This window comes from Fundulus heteroclitus, unplaced genomic scaffold (genome assembly GCF_011125445.2).
Source record: "Fundulus heteroclitus isolate FHET01 unplaced genomic scaffold, MU-UCD_Fhet_4.1 scaffold_107, whole genome shotgun sequence".
Lineage (NCBI taxonomy): Eukaryota > Metazoa > Chordata > Actinopteri > Cyprinodontiformes > Fundulidae > Fundulus > Fundulus heteroclitus.
Genome location: NW_023396520.1, coordinates 404,086 through 419,444, shown reverse-complemented (window position 1 = coordinate 419,444; position 15,359 = coordinate 404,086). Strand labels below are relative to the sequence as shown.

The following is a 15,359-nucleotide window of genomic DNA, read 5'->3' as shown; positions in this document are numbered from 1 at the left end:
TGAGCAAGAGGATGCAAATGTTGAAGAAGAGGAGGTCAGACTAACACTCGACTAACACACAACAGGTCAGAACCTTGCGACGGGACACAAGGCCGGCAGGTGAGCTTCGGGACGGGACCCGAGCTGGGCTTGGAGCGAGATCCAAGCGGGGCAGCGTCTTGGAGCTGGAACCAAGTGGAGCTGCGAGGGAGGTGTGCGGTCAGCAGCGGGGAGTGAAGACGTGAGTCCTTCTGATGAGGAAGGTAGCGAGGCACTCGTGTGAAGAAGACAAGACGGACTGGCGGGGAACAGGAGACTGAGGTGGGTTTATATGGAGAGGTTTGCAGGTGGACTGCCTGCAAACCTCTTCAATGGAAGGGGTTTAACTTCAATGGAAGGTTTAACTTCCATTGAAGTTAAACCTTCAATCTGACTGATTGAAGGTTTAACAGCTGAGGATGATTAGTGGAGCTGAGCAGGAGGAAGGTTCAGGGTGCAGCAGGCAGGATTGCACCCTGACACAGTAATTATTCTGTTTAATACTAATACTACTAGAACACACCAACTATGGAAATCAAACAACACACAACAATAAAGAAGAAAGTAAAATTAAACAAACAGCAAAGTGATGAAACTTAGAGGTGGCAGTCTTTATGTAATTTCACAATCAATTAAGCCTTACTTAATTAAACATTAAATAATCACCATTAAACAGCCTAGCAATGGATTGGGCTAATACTTACAGTAAGTAAGTAGTGACTTCTGCTGCTATCATCACCTGAACATAAGTCAGCCCACATGTATGTATGTATGTATGTACAAATGTATACAATGTATATGCACGTACATACGCGTAGGTGCGTATGTAAGTAGGCGCATAGATATATGTATATATTTAAGTATATAGATATGTTTATATATATATATATATATAGACCACTAAGAATGTAAATGAGACATCATATGCCCATTCCTATTTCCTTTTTTTTGTATTTTTTTTGGTATTCTTTCTGATCCATTGTATATATGAAGATTCACTGTATATAATTGAATGCACCTTCCCTACTCTGCACCTTCTTGTATGAGCCGATGTGACGAGTGAATTTCTCCATTGTGAGATCAATAAAGACTATCTTATCTTATCTTATCTTATCTTAATTGTCATGGTGCAGCTTTGTCTGCTGCACCATGCACATATTCAGGACACTTTTTCATCTTCCATACAGCTCCGGTCCCACAGTTCAGTAATCACGTACACCTGTCAGTCACTAATCAGCCAGCACTCAGCACACCTGTCAGCCTCCCTATTTAAGCTCCCTGCATTCAGTCCTCCCCTGTCGGTTTGTTCTGTTTACTTCTGCTCATTGCTGCTCACCTCATCCAGCCCGAAGTCCCTTCATCTCCACCTGCCTGCTGTGGTTCTGGTTCTGATCTCACTCTGGTTCTCAGTCCTGCAAGTATTCTCCTAGTCGTGCTGCTGGTCTTGCTGCTGGTTCCCAAGTCTCCACTCTGCCTTGCTGCTGGTTCCCTAGTCTCCACTCTGCCGTGCTGCTGGTCTTGCTGCCTCTGTGCTCCGGCTCTGTCCTGCTTGCCAGCTCCAGCCACTAACAGCCTCCTGCTCCAGCCTGGTCTGAACTCTGGTCACCATCCTCCACCATTCATCATCTTCAATAAACTCTCTTTAAACTGAACTCTGTGTGTGGTGTGTTCGGGTACAGTCTACAAAACAAGACAGAACGAACCGACCTCATGAACCCGACACCCACACAGAGCCTCCATGCAGGAGCTGTTTTCCGTTGCGCTGTTTTCTCTCAAAAACAGCGCAACGGAACAGCTCATAGTCCAGTCCCTGGATTGTTTGGAGATCCTCGCCTCGCTCAGTCCACCTTCGAGGCAGCTGGGTGGGGTGGCTCAGGTTCGGAAGCTGTGGAAGAGTCAGGCTGAGCTCTTTCCCCTCTTCGAAACTACAGGGCTGATGGAGGAGCTTGAGTGGATGAACTAGGCTGCTTTCGCTCTTCGGCAGAACGCCTCCTCCCCGGCCCTGCCGCTTCCACTGCTGCTGCTGCCGAGTCCGCCACGGATCCAGCCTCAGCTCATCTCGCTCCTGCCGCTGCTACGGTTCCTGCCGCTGTTTTAGCTCCTGCCGATGCTGCCCCACCACTTCCTCATCACTAGCAGCAGCCACTCTCTCGCCGCCCGGCTCCTCTCGACGGAGACGGCGGGCTCGTTGATGCCAGAACACACCCACTGCTCAACCTGAGGCTAAGCTGGTTGGCACAGCTGTGATCCCTCCGATTGGAGCTGACGTCACCGCCAGAGCAGAAGCCTTCTCGTTCCCCTCCACGACACTCAGCTGGCTTCCCGGGTGAAGTCTTCAGCTGCTGCTCGGAGGTCCACGCCTCATATGGCCAAAGCGCCCTAGATCCATTAGACCCAGCTGTGGGACTTCTTTTATGGGGATAGGGATGACCTGCTTTCCTATCAGTCTGCACTCACGTCAGAGGCTGAGGTTTTCGTCACCCCACCAGCAGAAATCCCAGTTCCTGGCCGTTTCTCAATATGCATTCTTGAGCGGTCTCGTGTGCTCGTGACACGTCATCAGCCTCAGCCCGAGCACTGTTCCAATTGCCGAGAACGCCAAACCGAGAACGCGACGCCCTCTTTATCAAGCATGCATCAGAGCAGACTTGTGAGTTCTTCAGACTGACCGCTTGCCCAGAATGCACCGCGGCCGCAGCTTGATTCGAGACAGCGCAAACAGAGCTCACAGCGACAAGTTAAAAATTCCCTTTTTTTCTGCTGTTGTTCTTCAAAAGTACGTTTTCAGATCATTTGAGGCGAGAACATTATACTTTTAAGCTTCCCTATGTGGCCCGTTTGCAGAGTTGGTGCGTAATTTTAATAAAAAGTCCGACGTTGAGCGGAGCAGAGTGACCCGCAGACCTCCGAGGGAAACCACAGCCAGGGCTGATGTTAGTCCGTCTTTAGTACACTTCTGTCGGCCAAGTGGTGTACATAGTACCGCTGGTTATGATTTATTTGTTTTGTGTTTATCTGACTGACGTGTGTTGCTTTATTAACTAAATATTTGTTGGAATAAATTGTAAATGTCTCCCAAAGACGACAGCAGCATATAAAATAAATAAATAAATAAAATCTACAAATGTTTTTCCTATCTGAGTTTCTTCTGAGTCAGGACACGCATAATTGAGAGGAGAAAGAGGGAAAGAAAACAATAGTAATAATAGTATATGAAAATAAGACATTTATTTTATACAAATGTTTTATCTTTGGAACAGAATGAAGGTGTAATATATTCAACAAATTAACAGTTACTAACATAGTTTAAAACAAAGAAATAACTCATATTAAGATCTTATACAAATAGACAATGCCTATAAACTTACAATTAAAAATAGTTGGAATGGAAATTAATTTACTGATTATTTAATATATTTTTACAGGTGGTGACAAAAATTAACTGAACCAGCATGTGTACATGACTCCAACTGCTCTACGTTAGGTCAGATGTAGTCATGTCAACTTAAACATGCAGCCAGCTGGAGCAGCTCCCTGTCTTCAGCCGCCAGAGGCCGTCCTCCTCTGGGTCGACCTCCTCATCCTACAAGTCCAGCTGGTCCCCTGCCTCTATACTAATATTGTGGAAGATGCAGCAGGCGGTGACTACTTTTGGGGCAAACGTCAGGCGGACCTCTAGCGCCCTAAAGAAGATGGAACGCCACCGTGTCTTCAGACCACCAAAGGCACGCTCAACGATGTTTCTCACCTTGGTGTGGTGTCTGTTGTAGCGTGCCTCCACTTGACCTGTACCAAATATAAAATTAACTTGTAATTTAGGTAATATGCTTATATGTCTTAATCTTCTGTCCAATTAATATAATCTATGTATCGAGTACAGACTCGCGTTCTTGTGAATTGAGAAACGGCCCCTGCTCAGTCCGCAGCCAAAGATTCCGTTCCTGCTCAGACCGCAGCCAAGGACTCCGTTCCTGCTCAGACCGCTGCCAAGGACTCCGTTCCTGCTCAGACCGCTGCCAAAGTCTCCGTTCCTGCTCAGACTGCTGCCAAAGACTCTGTTCCTGCTCAGTCTGCAGCAAAACACTGAAGCGGGTGATGAGCACACCAGTCCGACGCGGGTGATAAGCACGCCAGTTTGCCGTCCGACGCTGGTGATGAACACGCCAGTCCGGCGTCCGACGCTGGTGATGAGCATGCCAGTCCGGCGTCTGACTCGGGTGATGAGCACGCCAGTCCGGCGTCTGACTCGGGTGATGGGCACGCCAGTCCGGCGTCCGACGCGGGTGATGAGCACGCCAGTCCGGTGTCTGACTCGGGTGATGAGCACGCCAGTCCGGCGTCCGACGCGGGTGATGAGCACGCCAGTCCGGCGTCCGACACAGGTGATGAGCACGCCAGTCCGGCTTTCGACGCGGGTGCGGTACACTGATGTCCATCAACCTGCGACACAGGGACCAAGGAGGGTCCACTGCCTGGATGTGATCCGGGGACCCAGGCAGGTCTGGCGCCTACCATCGACGCGGGGACCCAGGCGGGTCCGCCACCTACCATCGGCGCGGGGACCCTAGAGGGGACGCCGCTTACCATTGACACGAGGACTCAGAATGGCCCACCGTCTGCCTGTGATACAGAGACCCAGGGGGGTCCGCCACATCCTGAAGCCTGTAGCCAGGCGTTTCATGTAGCCAGGCGTTTCCTGTGCCAGTAGTAGCACATGTTTTGTAGCTACTGGCTACAAAACATGACAGTAATGTGATGGCCCTTCAAGACTAGGCCTGTGTTGAAGCACTAGCTAAGACAGTGAGCTAGTGCTAACAATAGTTAGCCCAGGCAGGCAATAGATGGCGATGGCTCAGACGATAGTCTAAGCCACTAGCCACAGTCAGCTGCTCCAACCACATGGAAAAACCAAGAGGCAGCTAACCTTGAGACAATTACTACTGGCTAACTGTGGATGGAATTCTAAACAATAATAACCCAGAGTTACTGAATAAGGACACGACAGGGGTGAAGTTCCAGCACTTTTATTGGGAAACAGAGCAGAGATCACATAGATGGGAAGTAATCGCACCCCACGGTCCCGCTGCAGTCTGCGTCAGACCTGTCTCTGAATATTTTCATTCTTGCGTCCCTTCTAAATACCCCACAGCAGGCCCACAGTTGGACAAAACAGAGCCAGTCTATCCTAGACAATCAGTATTCTGCATAGTAACACGCAAGCATTGACCTTGCAATCAGCAAATAGTGGATCTCATACACAGCCATCATATCTGCAAGCCTCCTATGTCCGAGTGGCGTGACACCATAGTGACTGTAGGATAAAAATCCCATGACACTAACACAAGGGATGAGGTTAAAACAAAATCTGCGGGAAACCCAAGAAATGGGAAAAGAGAGAGAGAAGAGAAGAAAGGATAAGAAGGGAAAGTAACTTTATGCTGTCAGTGTGGCTGTCTCACAGAAACCAAGATAAAACACAACAGCTTATCACCTGAATTCAAACACACAATATAAACATTCAACAGACAGTTCAACAAACTCCTTCTGGAGTAAAACATCAGCATTAAACCTACTTCTAATAGACCTCTGCCCAGGTTTAGTATTGAGTTTCTAGATATAGAAAATAAATGAAATGTTTTTTTCCTTTCTCGTGCTCTCCGGTGGGAGATCGGTCCACCCAAGAACATAATGTGGCTGGGACAAGAGGCTGGTGGCTCCTTGCCAAGTGTTTCCAACTTCAGCGGCATGTTGGAGGAGCGTCGGCTCGCCCGGTCTGCACGGAGCTGCGGTAGTGGTCCTGGTGATCAGCTTGGCCTAAGCAGAAAAGACGTTGCCTCGTCTGTCGACAGAAAGGGGGACAACTTCTTTGTCTTCTTCTTGGGGTTGTGCGCTTCAATTTGGTTAAAGGACCTCCTCTGTTAGTCCCACAAAAGATGGTAAAAGGGAGACCTAGCAGATTTGAAAAGTAAAAGGTGATTCACGTGTTCATGCGCAGGGTTCTCATCTGAGATGGCAAAGATCCTCTCAGTTCCAGTAGAACTGCAGGAAGAGATCAAACTAGTCTTTGCTGTGGCTATTTTACCTATTAGGTGGAGTTGCAGGCATGTTGCGAGTCAGAGTTCAAGCCATGTTGCATGCAGAGTGCCGTAGTCCAAGCAGATATATTAATGCATGACAGATTCAACTCTCATAACTAGTGTTCAGTGTGTATACAGTAACTAAAATACTATTCAATGCCATTTAGTAAGAAACTACATTCGCAGTTTCTTATTTATTGTCGTTTGTCATAGACTGTTTTATGTCTCTATTGGTCTCTTGCCTTATTCAGGTTAGCATGCTGGGAACCAAAGTGTCAATCAGTCATGAATTCTAGTTTGATCAAAGTCCTAGTCAGGGATACATTATTTACAACAGCTGTATGTGGTAAGTGTTGGCTTGGAGCTCAAAGACATCACCGTCTTCAGAATACATCGGTAGAAGTTATTAGTCAGGGGTCATACATAGTGTAATGATGTCTTGCATAATATTTATCATGAAGAATCAAGAAGAAGCTTGTAACCATTCCTTACATAGCAGCATCTTTTACGTAACATGAAACTGTTATGTGGACTTAGCTTACCCTCTCTTTTTGCTTCTCTCTCAATGAATGGTATTACTTTTTTGTATCAGGCTGTCAGTGGTAAGGTTAGGTTACCCTCACTTGCAAGTGATACAGCTTCATAAATACCTTGCTTCTCATAAATAATAAGCAAGCTTACCAGCTGAAGTGGGCATTTGCATTGAGGCTGCAGACAGGTCAAGCAGTCAATGCAGAGAACAGCAGAGCGAAGATGGATATCTCTGTTCTGCCCAACAATAATCATCCTGAAAAGTTCCTACAGCTGGATGTCGGGATGTTGGATGCTACACATGGTATGTTCCAGGTTGGCGCATTTGTTTCCAGTCAGAGACGATGGCAGAACAGGGTCTATTTGCAGGTATGGAGCCAAAGAGCTACAGTTATTCCAAAGTACATCAATTCCTCTCAGTACTTTTGTGAATAGATTAGCTAGCAATACATCAAAATTGCAGTCTTAATGCACAGTACACTAACCTCAATATCCTTTCTTTGTCATGGTGTTTAAATAATTTCAGACTTAGTTGAGTCCAGAGCAAAATTTACCCTTTTACAAAGGACGTCTAGGGTTACACTAGCGTTATAGGGGACATATCATGCAAAATCTATGTTATCAGCCCTTAAACACATTTTGTTGTGCACCAGGAGTGCAGAAAATTGGAATGTAGTCTGACCAGGTACGACATAGATATCTTTATATTCCTTTAGGTAATACTTTTCAAGCCATTCCGTTTTCTCTGCTCTCTATTTAATTTTTTTGACCAATTATGTTACAGTATTTAAGCTGCTAAACAGTGACATGGACCTCCAGTTTACCAGTCTTGTGAATCTGTCATGACAGATTCATTCCCCAGAAATAATCAAACTGATTGTCATGCAGTCATTTCTTTGAGTTCCCAAGAGATGCATGGTTTTCCCCACAATAATTGGTCATAAAGTTCTTGTCTTTTACTGAAGGGTGTGTTTATTGACTAGCCTCGTGAGACCATCCTTGAGTCAAAAAAGAAAACTTAGCCATAAGGCTAAGCTTACCCTAAACACAGCACCAAATCTACAACAGAATTGCTGAAAGGTGTTACAGTAACCCAGTCAAAGACCAGAGCACTAGCTGAATAGTACTCAATGTCAATGAACTGGAATGATATTGGACAGAAGAGTTGGCCACAGCAACATGAGAGATGGATCGCAACTGAGAAGATAATCGATGTGATCTCACAGAGGGTTGCTCCATTATTTATGAATAATGGACCAGACTTTATCTGTCACTTGTGGCTTTTGCCTTCTGAGTGGGCTGGGCTTTTAATGAAAAATAAAAAGACTGCAATATGTGATTTATTGTTCGGATGAGTGGCTGGTCTTTTAGTTCCTCAAATAAGAAAATGAATATGCAACCAAAAGCTTGTATGTGATGACCTCAAGTCACATGCAAGCTTCTATTGCTAAAGGATATATAAAAGAATAACTAAACAACATTCTATTGTTGCCTCATGGCAAGAGCACATTAAGAAGAAGGGACTTCAGGTTTAAGGTGTTTTGTAAATACAAAACAAATCAGATATATTATCTGATTTGCTGTTTTAAGTTGATCTGCATTTAGTCAGATGTGAATGAAATGATACTTTTTTTTAACCAACAGAGAGACCAAACAGCTCAACCTGATATAAACACTCCTCGATTCCCAGATGGAGGTCCTGTGGTGTTTGTGGACAGATATCTGGAGAAGCACATAACTCCAGAAACTCTGAAGTCTAACATCAAAAGGAATCCTCTTTACATGGATATAAAATCCATAAACACCGAGGACAAAGAGAAGTTCAAGCCTTCCTGGACCATCGAAGAGTACGACACACAAACCATCCATGGCAACATGGCAGATTATTTTAAGGTATTTTGAAGTTAAAGACAAACTATGGCAAAATATGACTTTCTTTTAACCCATATATGTTCACATTTAGCCTAAACAAAGGCATCGAGGAATCAGGCTTGGATACATTGTTTGATGAACCCCAAGAACGTTTTAGCCACATTTAGATAGCTTTTCACCTTAAACCCACTCTTGAATGCTTCCTAATTTTAAGAAGACAGAGAAGACACTAAACACAGAAACACTAATCTAGGAGTACTTTCTATGCTAAAGTTGATAGCAGAAGTAGCTGCTTTAGTGGCTTCATCAGTGAGAGAAATACATCTAAAGAGATAAGTTCCAAGAGAGTTTTAAAGTTTTTAGGATGAAAGAAAGCACATGCAGTTAGTCGCAGCAAAAGCTTAGTTGATTATGTTGTCCAGGAGAGAGAGACAGGGTTAAGCATGGAAAGGTTGCATGTTATTGGCAAAACAAAACACCATGTCAGATGTAGTTTCAATGAAAAGAAAAACAATTATCAGAGAACATAAAATTAAAAGCTAAAATAACATAAATTCAAAATGGAGAGTAGTAAATGGTAAATGGCTTGTACTTGTATAGCGCTTTAACTAGTCTTGACGACCTCCAAAGCGCTTCACACTACAGTTCAGTCATTCACCCATACACACACACACATTCACACCCTGACGGTGGTGAGCTATGTTAGTAGCTACAGCTGCCCTGGGGCAGACTGACAGAGGCGAGGCTGCCATGCACCGGCGCCACCGGGCCCTCTGACCACCGCCAGCAGGCAATGAGGGTGAAGTGTCTTGCCCAAGGACACAACGACAGAGACAGTCAGTGCGGGGGATCAAACCAGCAACCCGCCAATTGCAGGACGAACTCCCTAACCTCTGTGCCACGTCGCCCCACAGTAGGAGAATGTAACAGAAGAATGTCAGTATGTCCTCTAGCAGGCTAAACCTTTAGCAGAGTAATTATAGAGATAGCTCAGAATAACCTTAGTCACTCTGTAAGTTTTACCAAAAGGAAAGTTTTAAGCCTAGTCTTTAAAGTAGAAAGGGTGTCTGCCTCACAGACTAAAACTGGTAGTTGGATCTATAGGAGATGAGCCTGATAACCATAGTGGCAAGAGGGATTTTTTTTCCTCCCTCAATGTTCTTGACGAACACAGTTATGTTGTAATAAATTGTTATTGGCCTACCTTGATTTGGAACATTTTGGGTCAAGTGGCTGCTGTGAGGAGTTGGTGGAGGTAAATCCATCTGTTTAGAGATTATTCTTACTGTGAATCTGCCCATACGGCTCCTTCCGGTACTAGACTGTCAGAAGGGGGTTGGAGAAGAGCTGACAAAGTCTGCTTTTCCAAGTTCCATGACTGATACTTAATTCTTTAAATTTAACTGTTATTTTTCCTCGGCTGGCATGGGAGTGCCGGATCCTCCTGAGGAGCTGGGGAAAGAGAAGTCTGGGCCTCCCTACAAAAGCTGCTACATCTATGGCCCGACTTCGGATAAGCAGAGGAAGATGGATGGATGAATGTTGTTATTTTTAGCTGTTAATTTTTTTTACTTTTGTTTGTAGCACATCGAGATACCTAAATGCCTTATATTCATCGTTATTAACAATGCAATAATTACAAAAAAAATTAACATTTTTACCTCCAACTCCATTGCTTAGAACCTAATCTTTCTTTTATGGTCCAAACTGCCAGTGGGTCACGCAATTAACTTATGTAAAAGGGGCGGACCGAATGGGTTTTGCACATCTTATCCATTGCAGAAGCAATCTTTGAAGATCACCTGCAACACCGCCACTTATTACACCTGAAATGTAATGCTCCTTATTTGTAATCTTTGAATATCAGGCCATTAGAGCAAAGTGCTCTGCTTGGAAAATTTGGAGCAATCAGATCTCTGATGTAGGATGGAGCTTGATTAAGGGCTTTATATGTTAGGAATTGTTTTAATTGTATTCTTTATTGCATAGAGAGCTGAAATTTTTATTTTACGTAAGAACTTTTCCTGCAGTGTTTTGTAACAGCTGAGGTCTTGCCTGTGGTAGATCTCTGTTACCCAAGGATTCATTACTCAGAGGGAATACTTTTTAAATTATTCATTTGGAATTTGGTCTATCATTTCTAGAATCTAGAAATCTCAACTGGACCAAAACAGTTTGGCGATTCGGTTCTATCTCACTTACTGGAGACTTCTTGATCAAATTCAGGATGTTGCCAATAAATTGATCTTTAATTAAACCTCTTATTTAGTTTTCGAATTAAACTAGGGAGCCAGCTTCCTAGGAAAAATGCATTTTTTCCCCAATTGTACATTACCTAATGAAAAACAATGCGGAAGTAACATCATCAATAAGATGATCCATGTATGTGTTTTGTGGTGTCCTGTAGTAATACTGGAAAAATCAAAATGGAACAGTCAGTTTTTATTTTTAAAGCTTCTCTCAGGAGCAGTGTAGCCAGTCAGATTAAACTTAAAGGTCATCAAAAAACATTGAGACAAGAAAAGGTTGTGAAGAAATATGGTTATATGCCATATGTTAGAACAAGGCGAGTAGCTCTACTAAAGACTTCTTCAGTTCTGACGATGGTCTGACTATGGACAATAACTATTACCAGACTCACAAGCCCCTGACCCACTACATCTTTTACGCCATCTGGCGCATTGTCCCACAGGGAATGTTTCCCATCAGGGCCAATATGTGAGGTGTTCCCAGATTTCAGGTTGTGATCACTTCTGAAATCACCTAAAGGGGAAGAGGAAAAGCTACACCATTTAATGCCGATGGCTTAATTCACTGCTCTTTTGATCCATTCTAAGTTTAGATGTGCATCAAACCTAAAATCAAAATTTTGTTTAATTTATTGTTTTGTTTCAAACATAAGTTCAAAAAGAACAAAACTTAGACATACAGATTACTGAAAAAGGAGTGTACAAGAAAAAAAACATATATATAAAAACTCCATTTTGCGGTCCGAACATAGCATTTTCTGGAATTATCTCTCTTTGAATCATAACACTCATCTATGTTGCTATACCTTTTTTAATATTACCTGGAATAAGATTGTTTCTTGCACTGAACATAATTATTGTCGTTTTGAATTTGATTAAGTGAACTACTTTCACTGGTTAGACCTTTAAAAACAGTGAGCTTGTGTTCCCCTCGTTGCAGCATTATTTACAATCCTGGTCGTTCTTTCTGTAATACGTATAAAATGGTCATAGGTCTAGGTGTTACCCAAGACTTTTACACTTGAAGAAATATATGGTAGTAAAAGAGAATTATACATAATGTGCACAATGTGAAAAAGAGAGGAACTCTTTTGGATGCGAGGTGAAATGTCTTCAACAAACAGGAGAAGTCCAGTTGTCTTTCATTTAAACTGTCAAACAACAAAGATATACACTGAGTGACAAGAGTCTATGGCAACAAATCTATTAACCACCACTAAATGGTCTTTAAAATGAAGGCAATGTGATGTTTGAAGTTTGGAGAGAAATTTTGGCATGGAATGTCAAACACCACTGCTTTGCCCAGAGAAAACCTCTCTGGGCAAAGGCTCAGAGAGGTTTTCTTTTGTTGCTCAGGCTACTAAGTTCCTCAACACCAAGTTACTCTTAGAAAATTACTGAGGAAATTATTTTTGGTGTTCTCTTTTTCCCCAATCTAGGACACCAAAACTCCAAAGGATCTGGACTTCTGGCTTGAAGACCTCTACACTCCAGGATTTGACTCTCTGCTCAAGAGAAAAGAAGCAGAACACAGGAGAAAAAGACTTTCCAAAATTCTTCCCTCAATAATTTTGCTTGTTTGTGCTTCTCTTATTGTCATAATTGTGCCAATTGTGGTTTTGAAGAACTGATTTGGATGTTGCCATTATGCTGTAAATGACATCCTCTCTAAAGAAAATAGAGGTATACTAGTGGCTGGTCAGCAATATGAGAGACTAATAGTGCATGCAGGGGCTGCATTGACGCAGTGGGTAGCACTGTTGCCTTGCAGCAAGAAGGTCCTGTGTTCTAGTCAACCCTGGGTCTTCTTGCCTGTGCTTGAGGACAACACACAGTCTAGAGGCCATTAAAGGTCCCCGGCCAAGCTTTGTATTACCGCAGAAACCAAGAATACATTCTGGCCCTCAGTGTGTCCTCTGCACACACTGTGGGAACAAATACACCAAACACTAAATTGTTAAAAAAAAGTCAAATACAATCCCATAAATAAATAACCTTTTTACCACAAAAAAGATTGAGATGTTTATTGCTGTGCTGTCTAACCATGGACTAGAATTCAGATTGAATTAATAACATCTACCATGAGGGAGAAGTTGGGATGGGTTGTAGCAAAGGAATTTCACAGATCCACACAGAGACAGCTCTCTCGGCAGGGTCCCTAGTAGGAGCCTAGATTACTCCTCACACTATCTCCCACTTCTTGCCTGGGACTCTGAAGGAGAGGGTGGCTGGGGCCAGCCACTCATACCGGCCAGCCATGCTCCTTCATAAGATTCAAAAGACACACAAGCGGACAATGGGGAAAAACTTGTCCTCTGCGGAGCGGAGGACCCGACTGGGTCCGGAAATCTGCCGACTAGATCGAAGCTAAGTTTGCAGTCTAACTTCTGCTAGACGCCAAAGTAAACAATCCATCAATGCCAAACCCAGCTTTGTTTATTATTCTCAGCTGTTGCAGGAAGCTGATTCTAGACAATGTGGAGCGGCCAAAAGCCGACACAGGACTCAGTATCCCAAGCTGAGAGCAAAAGCTGACCTGGAGCCGCCGCTGCAGGGCTGAGTTTCGCATGCCGGGGAGTTCGACTACATGTAGGACCTCGGAACGGCCTGTTCCGACCGCGTTTCGGCTAGCTCATGGCCGCCTTTCTGCTGCTGCTAAGCAGCTATCCCCTGCTTTCAACTTCTCCCAACTGGATGCCCAAACCAAACTGAACTCACACGGAGGCACCGATAGGTTTGGCAGAGAAACAAACAGAGAAAGTTAAATGGTTTATTTAAAAGGTTTACTTAATGCATTGTACGAGATTACAGAGACTGGACTGCAAAGTTGGTTCCCATGGAAATTACAGATAAATGGACTCTGAAGGCAAGGTGTCTGGTGAGGGGAGGCATCCACCATCTCGCGTCTGCTCTTCTGCACCAGCTGACAAAATTGAACAAAGCTGTTTCGGCAATCTGTACTTTGCGACTGGTTTGCTCAGCAGTCAGAGTGAAACTTAGCTCTGTTCGAGGGTGTTGCTTCCCCTTGGTCATTCCATTGAAACAGCAGATGAGTTCAGCAGACCCTGGGTCAAGCATGGCTTGTGTATCAGTCATGGGCCCGTGCAGGGCCCATAGTCTGAGCAGCTTGGGGAGGAGAGCGGGTCGCAGAAGAGAAGAGCTGAAGAAGGGGGTCTGAAAAATGTGTGCTCTCACTTTTATCTGTGGGGAGTGGTCCCCAGCTGGCATCCTGCTGAGAGAGAGAGCGGCCATCCTTTCTGACTGGGTATCCTTTGCAGCAGGAGTGAGATTCCTTTGTCAAACTCTTCCACTGTTCAGAATTCAATCTGATTCAGTTAAACCATTTTGATGATCATGGCGGTAATATCACAACGTGGGGTTCAAAGGTAACTGTGGGAAAAAGGGGAGAGATGAGTCATGAAAAAAAACGGTGAGGAATTCTCCGCGTGCTGCAATGCTTACCACTAATCAGGGAATCAGATGCTGGGGGAAAGGCCGAGAGAGCATCCAGCACTGAATTAGCAATATGGGATGGAGTGACAGCGGGCCGGTGGAGCCGGTGGCAGAAAGGCTGACCAGTGGAGGGAGAGAGATCCGTTGGAGCGGCTTGAAAGGACCTGCTGTCATCAGACTGACTCGGGAGTCCTCGGAGGGTTTTGGAATCAAAGTCGAGATCGGGAGGCACTGTCGAAGGGATCAGGAGCAAGGCAACGTGGTGCGCGAAAGACACAATGTTAGTCAGAAGAGACACAAGGTAAGCTGTCATTGGCAGGGGCCGGCTGAGTCGTACCATACAAGGTTAACACTCTGGCAGTGTTCAGCTGGCAGTTTGCCGCTTAAATAATCCCCCAGCACACCGATGAGCTGATGGACCACGCCCCTCTGTCAAACTGCCGCCACCTGTGGAGAGGAAAGGCAGGACCGGCAGCAGCCTGACAGGCGCTGTTCAGGCTGGATCCTGACATTATGAAATTGCTTTTAACAATAATGATTCCTCATGAACCAGTTCATTTAAAAGAAGTCTTTGAATATACTTTTCATAACAATATTTGAGAAAATATATGAGAGGAACATGAGATGTGCAAGGCTCACGGTTTTGAGTTTACTTTTATTTAATTTAAAAAGAACTTTAAAATGCATAAAGGGCATAGAGGAAAGCAATCTTGTGATATCTGCCCCTTAACTTATCTTTCTAATTGTACTTCAGTTCTGTTACTGTTTTTTTTTTTTTTTGACAGTGTTTATGTCCATCTTGCCTCAGTTAAATCATGAATTTTTAGTATTATATGTCGTATGAATAATTGGTTGGGAGGATCTCTAAAATGACTATTGCTAATCATTTTTGTTTTTTTTAATGCATAAATAAATAATCTCTGTAAATAGGTTTGTATGTCGATTCCAAGATTTGTATGCAGTGGAGTGAGCTTGGGACAATAAAAGAGTTGTGCAAAGTTGGCAGGCCAGAACTATTTAGTGAGGGTCTTGCTTTAAGTATGCAGCAATAGCTTTCTGATGTTTTTCTTTTTATATATATGATTTCCATGTGGGATCTTAATCTATCATGGCTCCTAAGATTTTTTTTTCCTTTACTCTTGATTTCCAATCAGTCTGG

At 44.0% G+C, this 15,359-nt stretch overlaps 1 protein-coding gene across 1 annotated transcript; it reads left to right on the top strand.

Moving 5' to 3' along the window:
- Positions 1-3,862: 3,862 nt before the first annotated feature.
- On the top strand, positions 3,863-13,943 carry minar2 (membrane integral NOTCH2 associated receptor 2). Its single transcript, XM_036128685.1, has 3 exons — positions 3,863-6,995; positions 8,271-8,519; positions 12,187-13,943. The coding sequence occupies exons 1-3, from the start codon at positions 6,849-6,851 to the stop codon at positions 12,376-12,378; spliced, it is 588 nt and encodes a 195-aa protein (XP_035984578.1). The 5' UTR covers positions 3,863-6,848; the 3' UTR covers positions 12,379-13,943.
- The last annotated feature ends 1,416 nt before the right edge of the window (positions 13,944-15,359 follow it).

Coding starts and splice junctions, on each gene's coding strand:
- minar2 (XM_036128685.1), top strand. CDS start 6,849: ATGGATATCTCTGTTCTGCCCAACAATAATCATCCTGAAAAGTTCCTA. Junction 6,996..8,270: donor AGAACAGGGTCTATTTGCAG/GTATGGAGCCAA, acceptor TTTAACCAACAG/AGAGACCAAACAGCTCAACC. Junction 8,520..12,186: donor ACATGGCAGATTATTTTAAG/GTATTTTGAAGT, acceptor TCCCCAATCTAG/GACACCAAAACTCCAAAGGA.